Consider the following 22,503-nt stretch of genomic DNA (forward strand, 5'->3'; position numbering starts at 1 on the left):
GGCACGTGATCTGAAACTGCACATTCAACAACGGAGTTTAACAGACGTGTATCTAAAAAAAGTAATCAATTCGAGAATACTTGTGATGGACGTGTGAGAAAAAAGAGAAATCTTTATCATTGGGGTGTTTATATCTCCAAATATCGATAAGGCCATATTCTAACAAAAAAGAGTTAATACAAGCTGCCGCTTTATTAGGAAGCGACAGATTGGTTGATGACCTGTCAATCGCCAGATTTAAGCAACAATTAAAGTCACCACCCATGATCAGCTTATATTCATTGAGATTTGGTAACTCTGAAAAAGTTTCTTAAAAAAATCAGAATTATCTACATTAGGTGCGTATACACACACCAGAGCTACCTTTTGCTCGCATAATAAACCAGTAACAATTAAATATCTTCCAATCGAATCAGTAGTAGGATTAAAGTGTACAAAAGGTATTTTGGGACTAAGAAATATAGAAACACCTCTTATTTTACTATCCAACAGCGAGTGAAATAAAGGTCCTTTCCAGAAGCGGAAAAACCTGTCCTCATCCTGTTTTCGTATATGATTTTCTTGTGCAAAAATAATATCTGTATTAAGTGTTTTTAATTTCTTAAAAATCTTTTTACGCTTAATGGGGTGATTCACACCATTCCAATTCCAAGATATATTGATTTTATTAACATTCATGTTTAAAATTGAATTTGATATTATATAAAATAAATGTTACGCAAGTACAGATTAAACTAAAAGGTGCGGGTACAACCAGAAGGAGTGACGCATTTATGAAAGAGAAATCCATCAAAAGAACTGCCCAATCAAGAAAAGAACCTACTCTAATAGACCCCTCCCCCTCCCGCCACCAAATAGATAGAAACTAAAGAGCCAATAGGCTGGTCCCATGCTAACTTGACCCTTGACCCTCTTCTCCATCTACAGCTCCGTATCATAAAAATAAAGCAAAAACCCCATGGAAAATAACCATAATAAAAGGCACAAACAGAATTCAACTACTATAATGTTATGTCTAACATTAATAAAAACATAATCAACAACGGCCATCTTAGAATCAGCTAAAGTAGCTTAAACACATATTCAGAAAAAGGAATAAATGTAAGCGAATAATATTACAAACAATATTCTTTCTTCGAAGAAGAAAAGTAAATGAGTGTGTGTATATATATATATAACAGACCTAAAATTATAAGTATTGAAACAAATAAAAGAAATAAAAAGATTAATACACAACAGGTCCTACACAGACCATTAAAGTACAATACTATAAAAGTTCCCTACAAGACAGTTATATATATACTAATTATTAATAAGGTAAATAAAAATTAATTCAGCCACGTCCCATACCAAAGAATGAAAAGGTATAGAATGTATTTAACTCAGAAGCTCCATAAACAACTCATACAGCAGATACTTCAAAATTGCCTTTTGAGTAATTGGTGTAACTTTAATATTTTATTCAGTAGGCTTAACTTTAAGGTTTTTAATATACTCCCATCCCTCCTAAGGAGAGTAGATTCTCAATGATTGAGATTTTTCCGGAAAAATTATCAGCTTTGCTGGAAAGCGAAGGGAGGGATTTAAATCTAATTTATACATTTCACTCATAACTTCTCGATATTTCTTTCTTTCGGCAAAAATCTCGGGAGGATAATCTTCGACTATACTAATCTGTGCCGAATTAAAGAATAATATCCGCTTCTTTCTGGCTTCTCGAAGAATAGCTTCTTTAGTCGTATAATAATGCAAAGAAAGTACAACTACTCGAGGACGTAATTCGGGTGAATGCCGAGAAAATGGAATTCTGTGAGCTCTGTCAGTTAAGGGGCTAGCTTTAAGAGTCTCATTGAAAAGTGAGTACAACATATCCGAAAAGAATTTTAACAGATCGCCAGCTTCAGTATTTTCAGGCAGTCCCAGAATACGCAGATTCCGCCGACACCCTCTACTATCTAAATCAACCATTCTTTTCTTCATTGTAGATAGTTCCGAGGTAATTTCATTGATTTTCTTTTCTATCGAAGATATCTTCATTCCTTGATCTTTAATAGTTTGCTTGAATAGATCATGCTCACTTTCAATTCGGGTTGTAGTCTGCTGAAGTGTTTGAAATTGAGAGTCCAAGTTTTTCAAAGAGTCTTGAATCGTAAAAATAGCTTTTTCAAGCTTCCCATTTGAACCGGCCAGCTTATCAATTTTAATATTAAGCGATCTGAATTTCAATTTCATGTCGTATTGAAGAAAATATTCCTGCTAGTGTAACAGATTCCTCTGTTTTCTTGGTTTGTTCTGTTTGCTCGATTTCAGAAAATGTCTTGCCGCTTCTCAGTTCAATACCAGAACAACTTTTTTCAGCCATTGTAATTAAGTTGTAAATCCTTCAGAAGTAATAAATCATCAAAACTAAAAAGGACCTGTTAGTGGGATATAAAATATATTAAAAGAGAGAGAGCCGCTAGGAATGTGACTTACTCCATATGCTACAAGGTGGAGAATGCCAAAAGATCATTTCTAATGCCTCCACAATCTACCGTAGATTTCGCACTACAGAGCGCACCTGATTAAAAGCCGCTGGCTCTAATTTTAGAAATAAAATCAATTTTGTACTTGTACAAGCCGCACCGGATTTTAGGCCGCACCGGATTTTCGGCCGCACCGGATTTTCGGCCGCAGGTGTCCCACGTTGTAATATGAGATATTTACACAGAAAGATATTACACGTGAGGATTTTTTAACTTTTAATTAAATCCATATGGTAACATAAACAAATACATATTGCAAATGCTTTTTTTCGAACCGTGCCTGTAATGCGGCTACTTTTAAATATACATTGCATATACTTTTTTACTGAACAACATTCCAATATCTCCTAACGACTGGTAAAAAATATATATACTGCAGCCTACCAGGAAAAGTTATTGATCGCCTTTAACTTAAAAGCAGCGTTTTGGCTCCGCCGCTCGCCCCCCGCCTTCCCGTTTATCGCAAACCGGTATATTTCCCACAAGATGCGGCGAAACCGGGTGTGACGTCATAGCATCCCGGGATGTAGTACAGAAAACAAATATAGTTAAAACACTTCTAACTTAGAAATTACTAACAAATGAATTACTAAGCGAAAATATTATAAACTAAATAACTGCCATAAAGGCAGCACAATGCTTTTCTTCGAGTGTTTTCCATGTTGATGAGGGTGAGTACAAATGACTGATTTACAATAATTTAATTGTGAAAGTGCGCTTGATTTATCGTACAATTTCATTGGACCTCTGAACTACTCATCAATTTTATTGGTCTACTGTTACGAGGCAAAATGTTTTTGGCAGCATGAAAAAAAATCATGCATTAGCCGCACCGTAGTAAAGGCCGCAGTGTTCAAAGCTGTTCAAAATGTGGGAAAAAAGTAGCGGCTTATAATCCGACATCTACGGTACTGCTGCCTCTTTCAGAAAGAAATTTTTAGTCATGTTTTTAGTCAGGTTTTTTATCTTCTTGACTACCAGAAGCTGTTGTGCATGTTCATCTGTGCCTTTTTAACTGTAAGTATATACCGGGAATATATACCATGTCTACTGCTTTGCCTTCATAAACGTTGTTACCTCCTCAAAAATGGGACTTCCTTTGCACAAAAATGTCAACTGCCTTGCCAAGTGAACATACAGCAAATCTGTCCCTTTATTCAAAAATTTCTCTAGAATTAATGTAAAGCCTACTGGCTTATAGTGTAAAAGAGAGGTGAGAGTGGATATTGAGCCACTGTAAAAAACAATGCTGGAGAGGTAGTAATGGGGTACAAGGAAATAACATGAACAGAATAAGTATTTTGCATCAGTCTTCACTGTAGAATACACTAATAGTATGGTGGAAGTTCCAGTTGTCAGCAGAATGAAGTGTGTGAAGTTATCATATCTATAGAAACGGTTCTCAGGAAACTGAAAGTAGATAATTCAGCTGGACTAGATGGAATACACCCCAGAATTCTGAAAGAGGTTGCTGAAAGATTGTGGAGGTATTAATAATGATCTTTCAAGAATCACTAGTTACTGAAATGGTTCCAGAAGACTAGAAAATTGCAAAGTCACTCCACTCTTCAAGACAGGAGAGAGGCAGAAGAAAAGAAACTATAGTCCAGTTAGCCCGACCTCTGTGGTTGGGAAGATGTCGGAGTCATAACAAGCAGGATAGACAAAGGAGAATCGGGGATGTTGTGTACTTGGATTTTCAGAAGGCCTTTGAGAAGGTGCCACACACAGAAAACATAGAAACATTAAAAACCCTCAGCTCAATACAGGCCCTTCGGCCTACAAAGTTGTGCTGAACATGTTCCTACCTTAGAAATTACTAGACTTACCTATAGCCCTCTATTTTACTAAGCTCCATGTACCTATCCAAAAGTCTCTTAATAGACCATATCGTATCTGCCTCTACCACCTTTGCCGGCAGCCATTCCACGCACTCACCACTCTCTGAGTAAAAAACTTACCCCTGACATCTCCTCTGTACCTACTCCCCAATACCTTAAACCTGTGTCCTCTTGTGGCAACCATTTCAGCCCTGGGAAAAAAACTCTGACTATCCACACGATCAATGCCTCTCATCATCTTGTACACATCTATCAGGTCACCTCTCATCCTCCGTCGCTCCAAGGAGAAAAGGCCGAGTTTACTCAACCTATTCTTATAAGACATGCTCCCCAATCCAGGCAACATCCTTGTAAATCTCCTCTGCACCCTTTCTATGGCTTCCATATCCTTCCTGTAGTGAGGCAACCAGAACTGAGCACAGCACTCCAAGTGGGGTCTGACCAGGGTCCTATATAGCTGCAATATTACCTCTTGTCTCCTAAATTCAATTCCATGATTGATGAAGGCCAATACACCATACACCTTCTTAACCACAGAGTCAACCTGCGCAGCTGCTTTGAGCATCCTATGGACTCGGACCCCAAGATCTCTCTGATCCTCCATACTGCCAGGAGTCTTACTGTTAATACTATATTCTGCCATCATATTTGACCTACCAAAATGAACCACTTCACACTTATCTGGGTTGAATTCCATCTGCCACTACTCAGCCCAGTTTTTCATCCTATCATGTCCTGTTGTAACCTCTGACAGCCCTCCACACTATCCACAACACCTCCAACCTTTGTGTCATCAGCAAAAGTACTAACCCATCCCTCCACTGCCTCATCTAGGTCATTTATAAAAATCACGAAGAGTAAGGGTCCCAGAACAGATCCCTGAGGCACCCCATTGGTGACTGACCTCCCTGCAGAATATGACCCATCTACAACCACTCCTTGCCTTCTGTGGGCAAGCCAGTTCTGGATCCACAAAGCAAAGTCCCCTTGGATCCCATGCCTCTTTACTTTCTTAACAAACCTTGCATGGGGTTGCTTATCAAATGCCTTGCTACATCTACTACTCTTCCTTTATCAATGTGGTTAGTCACATCCTCAAAAAATTCAATCAGGCTTGTAAGGCACGATCTGCTCTTGACAAAGCCATGCTGACTACTCCTAATCATATTATACCTCTCCAAATGTTTATAAATCCTGCCTCGCAGGATCTTCTCCATAAACTTACCAACCACTGAGGTAATACTCACTGGTCTATAATTTCCTGGTCTATCTCTACTCCATTTCTTGAATAAAGGAACAACATTTGCAACCCTCCAATCCTCCGGTACTTCTCCCGTCCCCATTGATGATACAAAGATCATCGCCAGAGGCTCAGCAATCTCCTCCCTTGCTTCCCACAGTAGCCTGGGGTACATCTCATGGGGTCCCGGCGACTTATCCAACTTGATGCTTTCCAAAAGCTCCAGCGCATTCTCTTTCTTAATATCTACATGAGGCTGCTTAACAAGCTATGAGCCCATGGTATTACAGGAAAGATTCTAGCATGGATAAAGCAGTGGCTGATTGGCAGGAGGCAAAGAGTGGGAATAAAGGGGGCCTTTTCTGGCTGGCCACTGATGACTAGTGGTGTTTCACAGGGGTCTCTGTTGGGACCAATTCTTTTTAGGTTCTATGTCAATGACTTGGATGATGGAATTAATGGCTTTATTTCAAAGTTTGCAGATAATATGAAGATAGGTGGAGGGGTAGGGAGGCCACAGAAGGATTTAGACAGATTAGAAGAATGGGCAAAGAAGTGGCAGATGGAATACAATGTCAGCAAGTGTATGGTCATGCACTTTGGTGGAAAAAATGAAAGGGTAAACTATTTTTTAAATGGAGAGAAATACAAAAAAGTGGAGGTGCAAATGGACGGGTGTCCTTGAGTAAGAGTCCCTAAACATTAATTTGCAGGTTGAGTCTGTGGTGAGGAAGGTAAATGCATTATTAGCATTCATTTCAAGAGAACTAGAATATAAAAGCAAGGATGTAATATTGAGACTTTATAAGGCACTGGTGAGGCCTCACTTGGAGATTATTTGGAGAAAGGATGTGCTGAAACTGCAGAAGGTTTAAAGGAGTTTCAAAAAATGATTCCGATTGAATGGCTGACAATATGAAGAGTGTTTGATGGCTCTGGGCCTTTATTCACTGGAATTCAGAAGAATGAAAGGATTACCTCACTGAAACCTATCAAATAGTGAAAGGCCTTGATAGAGTAAATGTGGAGAGGATGTTTCTTACGGTGGGAAAGTCTAAAGGACACAGCCTCAGAATAGAGCCTCCATTTAGAACAGAGGTAAGGAGGATTTTCTTTATACTGAGAGTGGTGAACCCTGTAAAATTCTATGCCACAGGGAGCTGTCGAGGCTATGTCATTATGTATATTTAATTCAGAGGTAATAGGTTCTTGATTGATCAGGCATGAATGGATATGGGGAGAAGGCGGGAGACTGGGGCTGAGAGGGAAAATGGCTCATCCATGAGGGAGTGGCCCAGCAGACTCGATGGGCCAAATGGACTGACTCTGCTCCTATATCTTTTATTCCATGATAGAAATACTCAGAATAAATGTTAAATTCCAAACAGTAGCTTTGAAAGCAATAGTTGGAAGTCAGGAGTAGTAAGAGCTTGCATTATGAGCAATTATGGCAGCTTTATACAGCTTGCAAACATGCTTTTCACTACCTTCTTCAAATGCTGATTATTTAACATTGATCAGTACAGCACAGAAATAACCCCTTTGGTACATCGTGTGGTGCAGAATTAAACTAATAATGCTTAATTAGTTGAGCATACTAAGACAAATCTGCATTAACTAGTCTGACTTTGTTCAAAAAAATTCATGCTCCACAACCAACTTGAGAACAAAGAATTTACATTCATTCTTGCAAAGATATCACTCTGCAGGCTTAGACTTCCTTCCTTTCCTCCGAAGTAGATCTTTGATTTCCCCAGAAATCTCATTTTGATATATTTCATTGCAATATAATATTCTAGGACACCGTTTCACAGCAGTGTCAAATGAGATGAGAAGGTAGGAATCTACAATATATACCTGTAAATATTAAACGGCTAAATTGAACACAGGCTCAGTGAGGTCGGCGGAATGTTAATCATTTGTACAACTATACATAAATGTACCTACTTGTGACCAGCGGCTCTCTTTGCACAGGAGGTCTGCGTACCGATATGCCTGCAGCCATCGTTGCTGAAACGAGTTACTCCACATTAACTCCCAGTAACACAGGTGATGAATCTGTCTCCACTCTTCCTGAGCTGCAATACATTCCTCAAACTTCACCTGAGCCTACATTTTCAACACAAAACAAAAACACTGATTATATTCTGCAGTACTGATTCAATTCCTGTAAAACACACCACTCTTAAACAGTATTTGGCAACATTCAAGAGCCTTAGCAAAATTTGAAACATGGAAATCAGGAGGAACCTCCCCCCCAACCGAACTGGACTCTGGAACTCAGTCTTCAGAGCTACAGATTCTTGCCATGTGAGTTCTTCAGTTCAATGATCTGAATGAGCATTTTCAAAATATTTCATGAATGACTATGTCCCCACCATAATAGAGAGAGCACTGCTCATGATCACAGTTTCCAGTTCCATTTGCTTCTCTGAGGCATCTAAATCATTCCTGGTTACATAATAATAACTGGACAACATTCACGCATGGGGTGATAAATGGAAAAGAAAATTCTTCCCACACAAATACTGGTAGATGCCAAGTTACAGAATATGAAAGCTAACTATCTCATTTTGACATTTGACAGCATTTTCTCCTCAAATTCCACATTATCAATATCGCAAGGATCACCATGGTTTAATTAGACCATAAATTAATTCAGCTATTAGAGCTGGTCACGGTCCGGGTTTCCTCTCTTCTGCGTCCTCAGATCCCGACCACCATCTCTACAGAGCACAATAACTCTGGAATATGTTTCATTTTTTGGATGAATGCCAATCCAACAATGATTTACTTCCACTTCTGTTTTGATGTGTCAGTGTAACTCCTTGGCACTACCATTGACAGGGCAGAGGTGCTGAATAGAGTGTTCACGCTGATAAATACTCCTTCTGCTGTTGTGTGTTCCTGGTGAAGATCCTCAGTGTTATCGTAGATAGTCATCCATCAGATGCAAGGATTCCCAACTCAGCAGAGCTGTTAACATTTTTCAAACAGGCTTTGAGAAATCCCCTATATATATTTTCCTAGACTTCTTCATGATTGTCTTGCTGTGACAAAGCCCAAGGTATCTGCTTTGGAAATTTTTGTGCTAAGTAGCAAAGAATAAGGCTGCCCATCAGAGCTGGATGAATATGATGAGAACTGAGATTGTCGATCATGAGAGAATTCTTTGACAATGGTCTCAAAGTGTGATCAATCCGAGAGGTTAGGGCTCGTTATTAAATTGGGATGATGGAAGAACTGTTCTTGTGATGAACAGCGTACTACAGGATTATTGCTGAGACTCTTCCTTTTGTTGTATATATTATGATTTAGTCATTAATGTAGGAGGTGTGATTAGTAAGTTTGCAAGTGACATGAAGAGTGATATATCTTGTTGAAGTGAAGAGGACAGTTGCAGGCTACAGGATGATATTGATAAAATGGCAAGATGCCATTTGGGATTTATTCCTTAAAAGTAACAGGCAATATTCTTTGGGAGGACTAGTAAGTATTCTACACACAAAATGAATGGTGGTGTCTTACAGCATATTGAGAAACAGAGAAAAAGGTGTCAAGGAGATGTCTCCAAGTATCCTTTAATCTAGTAATGTCACTAGCAAAGAGCTGCCTCTATTTTACAGCACACAGAATACAAGGCAGGAAGATTATAGTTATAACTTGACAAAACAACTTATCTAGAATACTCTGTACAGTACTGGGTGTCACAAACAGAAAGAATGTAACTGGATTGGAACATTCACCAGGCTCTTGCTTTGGGTGGGGTGTTTCATTTATGAAAAGAGACTGAACCTTGAATGACCTAAAATTTAGTCAGGAAGAAAATTAAAGCTAAAACTATCCCTTGTAGGATATAAAGATAGCAGTAAAGTGCTCAAGCAGGTGATTAGGAAGGACAAAAGGGAGTATGAAATGTTTTTAGCAAAGTAGGGGCAAAGAGAATCCTGATGCATTTTATGCTTCCATTAACTAAGGAGAGGGCAAATCTACTCAAAGTTAAAGGAAGAAATTTGTGCTTAAAGTCAGAGCAAGTAGCTGAGGTACAAAATGAGTACTTTGTGCTGGTATTTACTGAGAAGAAATTGGAGGACAATTAAACTGACTGGAGCATGCTAGCATACTGGGACATTTTGAGATTAAGGAGAAAGCTGTGCTGGGTCTTTTGCAGGGCTCTATGGTGGATAAGTTCCCAAGAGGTATGTCTAGTGCCTTGAAAGTATTCAGCCCCCCACAACTATTTTCACAATTTCTAAATTTAAAATATATTTAAGTAAGATTTTTGAGCTAATCTATAAATCATTGTGCTTCATGTCAAATCAAAAGAAAAATCCCAAAGCCTGCCAACAATTTATTAAAAATTAAAAACCAAAATTGTGAGGTTGAAAAAATATTCATCCCCTTTGTAATTACTACACTAACTTTCCTCAGGTTTTAGTTCCTCTCTGTGCCTGTGAAGCATCGGGTGGCAACCTTGATGTCTCCTTAGCATTTGTCTGTTTTTTTACTGTTTTTACTCCTTAGCATTTGTCTGTTTTTGCTAGCTCTACGCTCAACTCTGCATGGACGGAAAGTGTGCATGGAGCTGGCTGGATTTGAACCCAGGACCACTCTCAAAATCCAAAGCAGATGCCACTCCACCACCAGCAGCTTGTCCACAGGCACAATATTGTATACTACTTCGCCAACTCACCCAGTTTGTTGATGTAGCATTTTGAAGGATCACCTGTTTTCAATGAATTCATAAGAATGAATATCCCCTTTCTCTGAAAGGTTCAATGGTATGGAGTTTTTCAACAGACCAAACCAAATGAAGACAAAAGACCATTGAAGACAAGTCAGGAAATGATAATAGAGAAGCATAAATCCGGGGAAGGGTATATGACCATCTCAAAGGCACTGAAAATATTTCAGAGCTCAATGCAGTCCAATGTGAAAAAGTGGCAAAAATATGAAACCACAATCTCACTGCCCAAGTCTGGCTGTCCCTCTAAACTGGAGATAAAGCTCACAGCTCCACAATCTCTAAGGCCTTGTACAAAAAGGGTATTTATAGAAAAGCAGTAAGGAAGAAGCCCTGGCTGAAAAAAGTATATCTTTGCCCATAAAGACATGTCAAGCATCACTTAGAAGGTACTGTAAAGACGTGGAAAAAACTTTGTAGTCAGATGAGACTAAAGTGGAACTCTTTGACTCTTAACACTAAGCGGTACGTGTGCCATAAATCTAATACTGTCCCTCAGTCAGGTTACACCATCCCTACTGTAAAGTATGGTGGAGGTAGCATCATGCTATAGGGTTGCTTTTCAGCAGCAAGGACTGGAAATCTGGTCAGGATTGAGAGGAAGATGAATGTTGCTAAACACAGAGAGATCCTGGATAAAAACCTGCTAGCCTCTACCAGGAAGCTTAAACTGGGGAGGAAGTTTGTCCTTCAGCAGGGTAATGACTCAAAGCACACTGCCAGAGCAACCATGGAGTGGCTTCAATGAAGAAAATTGATGTCCTTGAGTGGCACAGAGTACTGACCTTAACCTGATTGAACATCAACACCTCAAGACTGCTGTACACCACTGCTCCCCAATTAACCTGGCACAGTTTGAGCAATTTTGCAAGGAGGAATGGGCAAATCTTGTTCCATCATGTTGCAGAAAGCTAATAGAGACTTATCAAAAAAGACGAAAAAGCTGTGAAAAGTGGTTTAACTAATTACTGAGCAAAGGGGGATGAATACTGTTGAACTGCTGACGTTTCAGTTTTTGAATATTTAGTTTTCCACGCTTTACAGTTTTCTGTTTTTAGGCCTCCACTGCGGAAAAAAAGCATCATGCGATTCCCAAATAAAAAATCTCAGTTAAATTGATCAAAATCCCTGGTTGTAATACTCACCTCTGTAAACATGGGATTGGAGACAATACTTCTATTGCATCCCAGAATATTAAAAGAAACAAGTGAGGATATTCAAGACGTACAAAAAAGCAGGATGAACTCAGCAGGTCGGGCAGCATCCGTTGAAAGGAGCAGTCAACGTTTCAGGTTGAAACCCTTTGTCAGGACTAAAGAAGGAGGGGGCAGGGGCCCTATAAAGAAGGTGGGGAGAGGGTGGAAAGCCAATCAGAGGAAAGATCAAGGGGTGGGGGAGGGGAAGAAGGGAGGGGATAGGCAGGAGAGGTGAAGAAGGAATCTAAGGGGAAAGCACTATGGGTAGTAGAAGAAGGCAGAGTCATGAGAGGTGATAGGCAGCTAGAAGAAGAGACAGAGTAGAGGTGGGATGGGGAAGGGAGAGGGAGGGAATTACCGGAAGTTGGAGAACTCTGAGGAATAGAGGATGTAGAGGAGGCTGCACCGGGAGCACAGGATGCAATAGATTACCCCAACAGACTCACAAGTGAAGTGTTGCCTCACCTGGAAGGACTGTTTGGGGCCCTGAATGGTGGTAAGAGATCGACGAAGCGGTCCCCCAACCTGCATTGCGTGCGGCCTCCTCTACATCGGCGAGACCGGACGCAGATTGGGGGACCGCTTCGTCGAGTACCTATGCTGTGTCTGCCACAACAGACAGGATCTCCCGGTTGCCACTCACTTCAACTCTCCCTCTCATTCCCATTCGGATATGTCTATACATGGCCTCCTCTACTGCCATGATGAGGCCAAACTTCGGTTGGAGGAACAACATCTCATATACCGTCTGGGTAGTCTCCAGCCCCTTGGTATGAACATCAAGTTCTACAACTTCCGGTAATTCCCTCCCTCTCCCTTCCCCATCCCACCTCTACTTTGTCTCTTCTTCTAGCTGCCTATCACCTCTCATGACTCTGCCTTCTTCTACTACCCATAGTGCTTTCCCCTTAGAATCCTTCTTCACCTCTCCTGCCTATCCCCTCCCTGCTTCCCCTCCCCCACCCCTTGATCTTTCCTCTGATTGGTTTTCCATCCTCTCCCCACCTTCTTTATAGGGACCCTGACCCCTCCTTCTTTAGTCCTGACGAAGGGTTTCGACCCGAAACGTTGACTGCTTCTTTCAACAGATGCTGCCCGACCTGCTGAGTTCATCCAGCTTTTTTGTACGTCTTGATTTGATCACAGCATCTGCAGTGCACTTTGTTTTTACTAAGTGAGGATATTGCTGGGATCTTTGTGTTCTCACTAGCAAGGTCTCAAAAGTCTGGAGATTAAACATAGAAACATAGAAAACCTACAGCACAATACAGGCCCTTCGACCCACAAAGCTGTGCTGAACATGTTCATACCTTAGAAATTACCTAGGTTAACCATAGCTCTCTATTTTTCTAAATGGAATTACAGGCCGGTGAGCTACATATCGGTGAGAGCAAAGCTACTAGAGAGAATATTGAAAGGTAGGATCTATGAACATTTGAAAGGCATGGCCTAAGGGACAGTAAGGATGTCTTTGCACAGGGCAGTTCATAACTTACAAACATGTTTCAGGAGCTGAGAAAGATGTTTGATCAGGGTAAGTTAGTGGACATTATGGATATTTGATAAGGTCCCATGGTCAGTTAATTTAGAAAATAAAGATACATGAAATCCAGGATACATTACAAGTTGGGAGGCAGATCTGGCTTGCAGGCAGGTTTACCTGAGCTGTTGGGAGTGCTTTAAGCTAATATGGTAGGGGTTGGGAACCAGGATGATAGAGCTGAGGATAAGCCAGCAGGTTTACAAGTAGATGATGGTTGTAACATGAATGTAAGGAAAGTCAAACTAATGACTGGGTACAAATGCAGACAGAGTAAAGAATTAAATTCTACCACAGAGGCAAAATTCATAAGGGCGAAGAAAGCAGGTGCTGTACTTATATGCAAACAGCATTTGGAATAAGGTGGACAAATTCATGGTGCATTTAGAGGTTGGTCATTATGATGTTGTGGGCATCACTGAGTCGTGGCTGAAAGAAGGCCATAATTGGCAGCTTAACATCTAAAGATATACTTTGTTTCAAAAGGACAGGCAGGAAGGCATAGGCGGTGGTGTGGCTCTGTTGGTAAGAGATGGAATTACATTTTAGAAAGAAATTACATAAGGTCAGAGAATGTTGAATCTTTGTGGGTGGAGTTAAAAAATTGCAATGGTTAAAAAATACATTATGGGAATCATACATAGGCCTCCAAATTGTAGCCAAGATGTGGGGTTGAGATTGCAAAGGAGCTGGAAAAGACATGTAATGAGGGTAATGTCACAATTATAATGGGGGACTTCAATATGCAAGGGAAATGGGAAAATCAGGTTGGTGTCAGATTGCAAGAGGGAATTTGTTGAATGCTGACAAGATGGCTTTCTGGGAAAGGCTATCTTGTGCAATAACCCAGATATTATTAGGGAGCTAACATAAAGGAACCCTTAGGAGGCAATGATCATAATATGATTGAATTCATACTGCAATTTGAGAGGGAGAAGAAGAAGCTGCATGTATCAATAAACGTAATGGAATAAAGGGAATTACAGAGGCATGAGTGAAGAGCTTGCTCAGACGGATTGGAGGATACAGGTAGGGATGACAGCAGAGCAGAATTGGCTGACGTTTCTGGGAATAGTTCGCAAAGCACAGGATAGATGTGTCCCACAGAAGAAGCAAATCTCAGATGGCAGACGTAGGCAACTGTGGCTGACAAGGGAAGTTATGGACTGCATAAAAACCAAGGAACGGGCATATAAGGTAGCAAATGTAAGTGGGAAGTTGGATGATTGGGAAGCTTTTAAAATCTAACAAAAGGCAACAGAGAAGCCATAAGAAGGGAAAAGATGAAATATGAGAGCAAACGAGCCAATAATATAAAGCAGGATATTAAAAGTTTTTTCGTATATAAAGTGTAAAAGGCAGGTAAGAGCTGATATTGGACCACTGGAAAATGATGCTGATGAAGTAGGAATGGGGGACAAAGAGATGGCAGATGAACTTAATGGGAACTTTGCAGCTGTCTTCACTATGGAAGACACTATCAGCCTGTCACAGGTCTGTGAGTGTCAGACAGCAGGAGTGAAAGCCATTGCTATTACAAAGAAAAAAAGCGCTAGGTAAACTCAAAGATCTTTAGGTGGATAAGTCACCTGGATTAGATGTGGAGTCCTGATGAAGGATCTCATCCCAAAACGTTAACTCTTTATCCCTTCTGATAAATGCTGCTTAAATGCTGAATTCCGCCAGCATTTTATATGTATTATTCTGAAAGATTGTTTACCCAACTGGAAGTCAGTAAGCAGTGGTTTTCTGTTATAGATATGGACAGAAGGAGATTTAATCTGAGAAAGTGTAAAGCATTACACTTTGGGGAGTCAACAGATAAGAGTCAGTATACTATGGTGTGTGTGTGTGTGTGTGTGTGTGTGTGTGTGTGTGTGTGTGTGTGTGTGTGTGTGTGTGTGTGTGTGTGTGTGTGTGTGTGTGTGTGTGTGTGTGTGCGTGCGTGCGTGCGTGCGTGCGTGCGTGCGTGCGTGCGTGCGTGCGTGCGTGCGTGCGTGCGTGCGTGCGTGCGCCCTTAACTCCTGGTGGAGTCATCAGGACGCCATCATGACAAGCTTTTTGCACCGATCTTTTTGGTGATTGCTCATCATGGGCATCTGAAACCTGAAGGAGCCCATCCCTCTCCTGATTTTTGGAGCCAGCTGGATTCGAACTGGGGAGCCTTCACTCCAAAGTCTGGCGCTGATGCCACTACACCACATTCGGCAGTAAATGTAGATTCCTTAATAGCATTGAAGTATATTGGGCTTTGGGGTCCAGGTCAATAGTTCAGTAAAAATGGCTGTGCAATTGGATAAGGTGGTACAAGCATATGATATGCTTGCCTTCATTGGTAAGGGTGTTGAGTATGTATATGAGTAAGGAGATCATGCTGCAGCCATCTAAAACTTTAGTCGCCACCAGAGGACATGATTTTAAGGTTTGGAGGGGGGGAGCTTAAAAGTGACGTGAAGCGTAAATTATCTACCCAAAGAATGATAGGTTCCTAGGATCTGTGATGAGGCTAGTAATGGCAGCAAGCAGCCTGGTGGAGTTTATATAAACATCAATATGAGGAAATGGAGAGATATGAATGATATAGAGGACATTTCCTTTAAATTGGCATCAAGATCAGCATAACATGATGAGCTGAATGGCCTGTCCAGTGCTGTCCTGGTCTATGTACCAGAGGTATCTAAAATTAAGAGGAGCATATTTGCAGCAATTATTAGGAAGCTCTTCCACATAGCTGAGTAACTAAAAGCAAAGGAAATTGGTTTAAGGTAAGGGGCGCAAGGTACCGGGGGATCTGAGGAAGACCTTTATCACCCAGTGCATGGTTGGAATCTGGTACAAACTGCCTGAGTGGGCGTTGAAGATGGATGCACTCACAACGTGTAATAACTATCTAGGTGAGCACTTGTATCACCAAGGTGTAGAAAACTATGGCCCATGTTGGTAGATGGAATAAGGATACATGGTTGAAATGGACATGGTAGGACAAAGAGCTTGTTAATGTGCAGTATTACTCTATGATTCTGGAACACAGATACTGTACTACCAATGGAATTGGAGGATTTTAAGGAAACTGTACAGGTGGTATCTCTCCAGTGCCTCAAGGTGCCTGTTGTCTCCAAAGCATGTGGGAGGACTGGGATCATTGTTATACAGCAGACCATAGGCTAAGAGTGGCATTTGGGGTCTTCATCTTCGAACATTCTCAACAACTTGTAAGGATAAGGGCAACAGAATCTCAGATTCCACCACCAGCAGATTATACTTTGATCGCTCAGTCATTATTGGTAATGAAAACCCTACAGCTCCCAGCCAACAACACTCTGGACTATTTTTACCACATGGATAAATTCTTTATGATGATCACAGTTACTTATAAATATGCAGCACCTAAAATGCACATGGCTGATACCCTCCTGGCATAATAGATCTCAAAAATTAACTTTGACTTTGAAGTGAAAAAGCATACTCTGCCTGCATTTCAGACAAACTTAAAATAACTATATCATGCTTTTCCAAAGAAGAGCAGAGAATCTATCATTGATGTCCTTGCCAATCTTTAACCCTAAGATATTATCATGTTGTTACTCATCTATGAGCAAGGTCAGAAACGGAAAGATAGGCCAGATGAATTCCTGATTAAAATACAAGCTCCAAAATGAAACAAGTCTGTATGACAAGCAAAAACTCTCATCTAAGATGGTCAGAGGTCTGATTATACTGTCTGTTACACATAGTATATGTAACAGACAAAATAGAGTACGCAATTTAAAAAAACTCACCACTTCAAAGCTACCCTTGAGTATGCAAATTCTGGCTGCATAAAATATGATAATAGAACCCTATAGAAAAAGCAAAAAAAATATTAATTTTTTTGTTTAGACAACAGACTTCACTTAATATAAAATGCTCTACACAATAGGATCTGCTTCATGAACAGTGTCTTTTAAAAAAAATCTGTTATTAGAGCTTTATTGTCATTTCTGAGGATGTGATTACAGTGCCACTCTGTTCAGTGCAAAACTGCACACTAGCAATTCAATCACCAAAAACACAATGACAAAATTTAAAATAACATCTGAGTTAGTTAGAATGACATGCAAGTTACAACTAAATTAAAAACAAACAACTCTAAAATTAAAAGAAACAGAAGCTGCCCCATTCAAGTGTTGCACCAGCCCATGTTGTAAGCTACAATGATTAAATATAACATAGCATCAAGAATTAAAACTGAGATTCAAACAACAAAGAGCTCTGAAATCAAAGAGACCATTCATAGTGCCAATGGATTATGGGTGGGAGGAAGGAGGGTGCATTGTTCAGTTGTATAACAACCCTGGGGGGAAAGGGTGTTTTTCAGTCTGGATGTCTGTGCAAAAATGCTCCGGTATCCCCTGCCAGATGGAAGGAGATTGAACTGGTGATTACTGGGGTGGTATGAGTCCATCACGATGTTGAGAACCCGCTGAAGACAGCATGAGTTGAAGATGGTTTCCATACCTAGTGGTTGTATCCCAGTGATGTTCCGTGCAGTCCTGATCACTTGTTGAAGTGCTTTCTGGTTGATCTTGTTGCAAGTAGTACCATTCTGCCATGCAGTAAGTCAGCATGCTCTCAATTACACATCAGTAAAAGTTTACCAGCAGCTTTTGGGACAGGTTTGCTCTTTAAACTCCCAAGAAAGCACTGCTGGGCCTTCCCTACGGTCAAGGAACTGCTGTTGATCCAAGAGAGATGATCTGCCATGTTCAGTCCTAAGAACTTAATGCTGGAGACCTTTTCCACTGCTTCACTGTCTATGAGTAGTGGAGCTTGTTTATACCTTCTTGATTTTCTGAAGGTGATAAACATTTCTTTGGTTTTGCTGGTGTTGAGTGAAAGGTTATGGTTATTGCACCATTCGGACATTTTCCTCATCCTCTCTGTCTGCTATTTTGTTGTTATTTGTAATTAATTCAATCACTGTGGTGTCATCTGCAAACTTGATGATGGAGCTGGGCACAGTCACGGGTGAAGGAGTGGGCTCAGTACACATCCCTGCAGTGCACCCATGTGCAGGGTCAGGAAGGGTGTTGTGTATTTCCCTAGTCTGGCTGTCTGAGTGTGATTGGTAAGAAAGTCCTGAATCCAGTTGCAGATTTTTGTATTTAATTGTCAACTTGTTGGGGAGAATGGTGTTAAGGCAGAACTGTAGTCAATAAAAAGCTTTCTGGTGTAGGTGTCCTTGTGCGCCAGCTTTTCCAGCATGACGTGCAGAGTGATGGAGTCGGTATCCTTGGTTGATCTGGTGCTGGTCCAGAGTAGCAGGGATGACATAACCAGTGTCTCCAGAGACCTGGCAGCTATGGGAGTGATTGCAACCGGTCTGTAGTCATAGTGATATTACTGCTGACTGCTTTGGGATTGGTGTGATGGTTGATGTTTTGAAGCAAGGGACAGACAGAGGTTATAGAACCATAGAACACTACAGCACAGTACAGGCCCTTCAGCCCTCCATGTTGTGCCGACCCATATAATCCTTAAATAAAAGTACTAAACCCACACTACCCCATAACCCTCCATTTTTCTTTCATCCATGTGCCTGTCCAAGAGGCTCTTAAATACCCCTAATGTTTTAGCCTCCACCACCATCCCTGGCAAGTCATTCCAGGCACTCACAACCTTCTGTGTAAAAAACTTACCCCTGATGTCTACCCTAAACTTCCCTCCCTTAATTTTGTACATATGCCCTTTGGTGTTTGCTATTGGTGCCCTGGGAAACAGGTACTGACTATCCACCCTATCTATGCCTCTCATAATCTTGTAGACATCTATCTCAATCTATCTCTATCTCATAATCTCTATCAAGTCCCCTCTCATTCTTCTATGCTCCAAAGAGAAAAGTCCCAGCTCTGCTAACCTTGTTTCATATGACTTGTTCTCCAAACCAGGCAACATCCCGGTAAATCTCCTCTGCACCCTCTCCATAGCTTCCACATCCTTCCTATAATGAGGTGACCAGAATTGAACACGATACTCTTAAGTGGGGTCTCACCAGAGATTTGTAGAGTTGCAACATAATCTCTCTATTCTTGAACTCAATCCCCGTTAATGAAGCCTAGCATCCCATAGGCCTTCTTAACTACCCTATCAACCTGTGCAGTGACCTTGAGGGATGTATTGGTTTGAACCCCAAGGTCCCTTGGTTCATCCACACTCTTAACTAACTGACCATTAATCCTGTACTCAGTCTTCTGGTTTGTCCTTCCAAAATGCATCACCTCACACTTGTCCGGATTGAACTCCATCTGTCATTTTTCTGCCCAACTCTGCAGCCTGTCTATATCCTCTTGTATCCTTCGACCACCTATAGCTCCATCCACAAATTCTCCAATCTTCATGTCATCCGCAAACTTACTCACCCATCCTTCCACCTCTACATCCAGGTCATTTATAAAAATCACAAATAGCAGGGGTCCCAGGACAGATCCCTGTGGCACTCCACTAGTCACCGACTTCCAGGCAGAATACTTTCCTTCCACAACTACCCTCTGCTTTCTTCCTTTAAGCCAATTTTTTATCCAAACAGCCAAGCTTCCACTTATCCATGCCTCATGACTTTCTGGATGAGTCTCTCATGAGGGACCTTGTCAAATACTTTGCTAAAGTCCATGTAGACCACATCCACTGCCCTACCCTCATCAATTTATTTTGTTACCTCTTCAAAAAACTCAATCAGGCTCGTGAGGCACAATCTTCCCTTCACAAAGCCATGTTGACTATCCATGAGTAGACTGTACTTCTCCAAATGCTCATAGATCCTATCCTTAAGAATCCTTTCCAGTAATTTGCATACCACTGACGTAAGACTCACCGGTCTATAGTTCCCAGGTTTCTCCCTATTACCTTTTTTAAACAAGGGAACTATATTTGCCATTCTCCAGTCCTTTGGCACTTCCCCTGCAGCCAAAGAGGATTCAAAGATCATAGCTAATGCTCCTGCGATCTCTTCTCTCAATTCCCACAACAACCTGGGGTGTATCATATCTGGCCCTGGGGATTTAGCAATCTTAATGTTTTTAAGAAGATCCAGCACTTCTTCTTCCCTAATCTCCACATTGTCCAGCACACAGGCCCACTCTACTTTGACCTCATCCTGATCAAGGTCCTTTTCACTTGTGAACACTGAAGCAAAGTATTCATTTAGGACCTCCTCCGCCTCCAGGCACATGTTGCCCTCTTTATCCTTTAGCGGTCCCACCTTCGTTCTTGTCATCCTCCTATTCTTCACATACGCATAGAACACCTTGGGGTTCTCCTTAATCCGACATGCCAAGGCCTTCTCATGTCCCCTTCGAGCTCTCCTAAGTCCTTTCTTTAGCTCCTTCCTAGCTACCCTATATTTCTCATAAGCCCCTTCTACTTCCTGCTTCTTATATCTAACATAAGCTTCCTTTTTCCTCTTGATGAGTTGCCTCACATGTTTCGTCAGCCACGGTTCCCTTTTCCTACCATTTTTTCATTGCCTCGGTGGGACAAACCTATCCTGAACCCAGCTCAAGTGGTCCCTAAACTTCTCCCACATTACTTGTGTGCTTTCCCCTTTGAACATCTGTTTCCAATTTACTCTCGCTAGTTCCTGCCTCATCCCTTCAAAGTTAGCCCTTCCCCAATTAAGCACTTTACTATTTCGTCTGATTTTATCCCTTTCCATTGCTATGCTGAAGCTAAGGGAGTTGTGGTCACTCTCACCAAAATGCTCCCCCACCAAGAGGTCTGTCACCTGACCAAGTTCATTACCCAGAACTAGATCCAGTATAGCCTCTCCTCTCGTCGGCCGTTAACAGTAAAAACCCCTGCCAGCTGTTCAGCACAGTCCCTGATGACCCATTGCTTGGTCCAACTGCTCTGCATATGTCGATACCACAGAGCGTATATCCCACTGCGTGTGAACTCAGCGTCAGTACTGTGTACTCCTTAGCTGTCAAAACATTCATCACAGGAACATTGTGGTTCCTGTCAATGTGAGCAAAGAAGCTGTCTAACTCCTCAGCTGGTGTGGTGTTGCTGTTTGCAGGGCAGGAGCCAGTGATGGACCTGATGCCTTCCCTCAAACGTTGGGGACTGATGGCATTATTGAAATGTGAATATATGTGTTGGTTGTATCTCTATTTGGCTGTTTTAATGCCTCTTTTAAGGTTTGACCTGGCTTCACTGTTTACTGTAGCATCACTGGATCAGTAAGCAATATCCCGAATCCTGAGCAGGCTCTGGTCTTCGTTGTTCATCCATGGCTTCTGATTTGGGAAGACAGAGATGTTTTTACTGCTGCTGACATTGTCTGCACAGCATTTGATATAGTGCATGACCATAGTGGTGTATTCCCTGAAGTCAATTCCCAAATCATGTGTGCAAACAGCTTCCAGTCTGTGCACTCAAAGCTGTGAGATAGCTCCCTCACTGACTTGGTAACTGGTTTTGTCTTTCTTCTCACTGGTCTGTAGGCTGGAGTGATAAATAAAGACATGTGTTTGGACAGTCCCTGGTGAGGGCATGCCACATACTGGTGTAAACCTGGTTCAGTGTAAACCTGGTTCAATGCCCCTTGTGGGTCATTTCACATTCTGGCAAAATTTAGGAAATATTATCTTCAGGTTGGCTCTGAAGAAGGTGCCGTCAGGCGTTAGCTTGTGGTGAAACGTAGACTGATGTGATGTAAACAATGGGTGGGAAGGCATGAGATACTGCAGGTTGGGACAGCAGTGACTATCAGTGATGACAGAGTTTGTGCCCAGACATTGTTAATATAAGCCACTGTCTGATTTCTTACTGGAATTTTGTCAGCCTTGTAGGACGTGCAGCCTACTAACTCAATATCTGTCTCAGATATGTGATAATCCAGCCAGGTTTTAGTGAAGATCATTTTGTTGGCCTGCTAGCTCAATATCTGTCTGGGGTACATTATGATCCAGCCAGGATCATTATGGAGCCATTGAGTAAATTCCTTTGTGTGGTCAGTCTCACTCTGATTTCAGTCACGTTATTAGTGATTTGCAAGGAAGACAATCGGAAGTGGCAGCTTGAAAGGTGTAGCTTTTAGCCTAGCATGGATCCCAGCTCACTTGCCAGGTTCCTGCTTCCTCCTGCTGCGCTGTCTGATCTGTCTCCCAGCTGAGGCTGGGGTCTGGGCATGCCCCGATGTTATGGCGATCTCTGACGATACGTACTCTGTGAGAGAGTGCTGAGAGCTCTTAATACTCTTGATATTGATACACAGAAGTTCCTGTTGGCTATATCATAGAGCGTTTGCCTGATCTGGAGAGCTTGAAGCCACTATGTGTACCAGCATCTTGTACTACACATGTCAAAGTAAGATTTGTAACCAGATGCTATACTGCATGATATAAACCCAAAATTTTAAAAAGGAAATATAAAAAATAT

General features: G+C 41.4%; 1 protein-coding gene across 4 annotated transcripts in view; it reads right to left on the reverse strand.

Moving 5' to 3' along the window:
- Positions 1 to 22,503, reverse strand: part of ttc39b (tetratricopeptide repeat domain 39B) — a 288,093-nt gene that overhangs the window by 64,396 nt on the left and 201,194 nt on the right. For 3 of the 4 annotated variants that reach the window (XM_073024722.1, XM_073024741.1, XM_073024749.1), the window contains 2 exons: positions 16,866 to 16,925; positions 7,554 to 7,715 (listed from right to left, as the gene is read on the reverse strand). In XM_073024722.1, the coding sequence (XP_072880823.1) occupies positions 7,554 to 7,715; positions 16,866 to 16,925 (222 nt within the window). The remainder of the gene's footprint in view (positions 1 to 7,553; positions 7,716 to 16,865; positions 16,926 to 22,503) is intronic. The other variant, XM_073024732.1, reaches the window with a different exon arrangement.

Source organism: Hemitrygon akajei, chromosome 2 (assembly GCF_048418815.1).
Source record: "Hemitrygon akajei chromosome 2, sHemAka1.3, whole genome shotgun sequence".
NCBI classification, from domain to species: Eukaryota; Metazoa; Chordata; class Chondrichthyes; order Myliobatiformes; family Dasyatidae; genus Hemitrygon; species Hemitrygon akajei.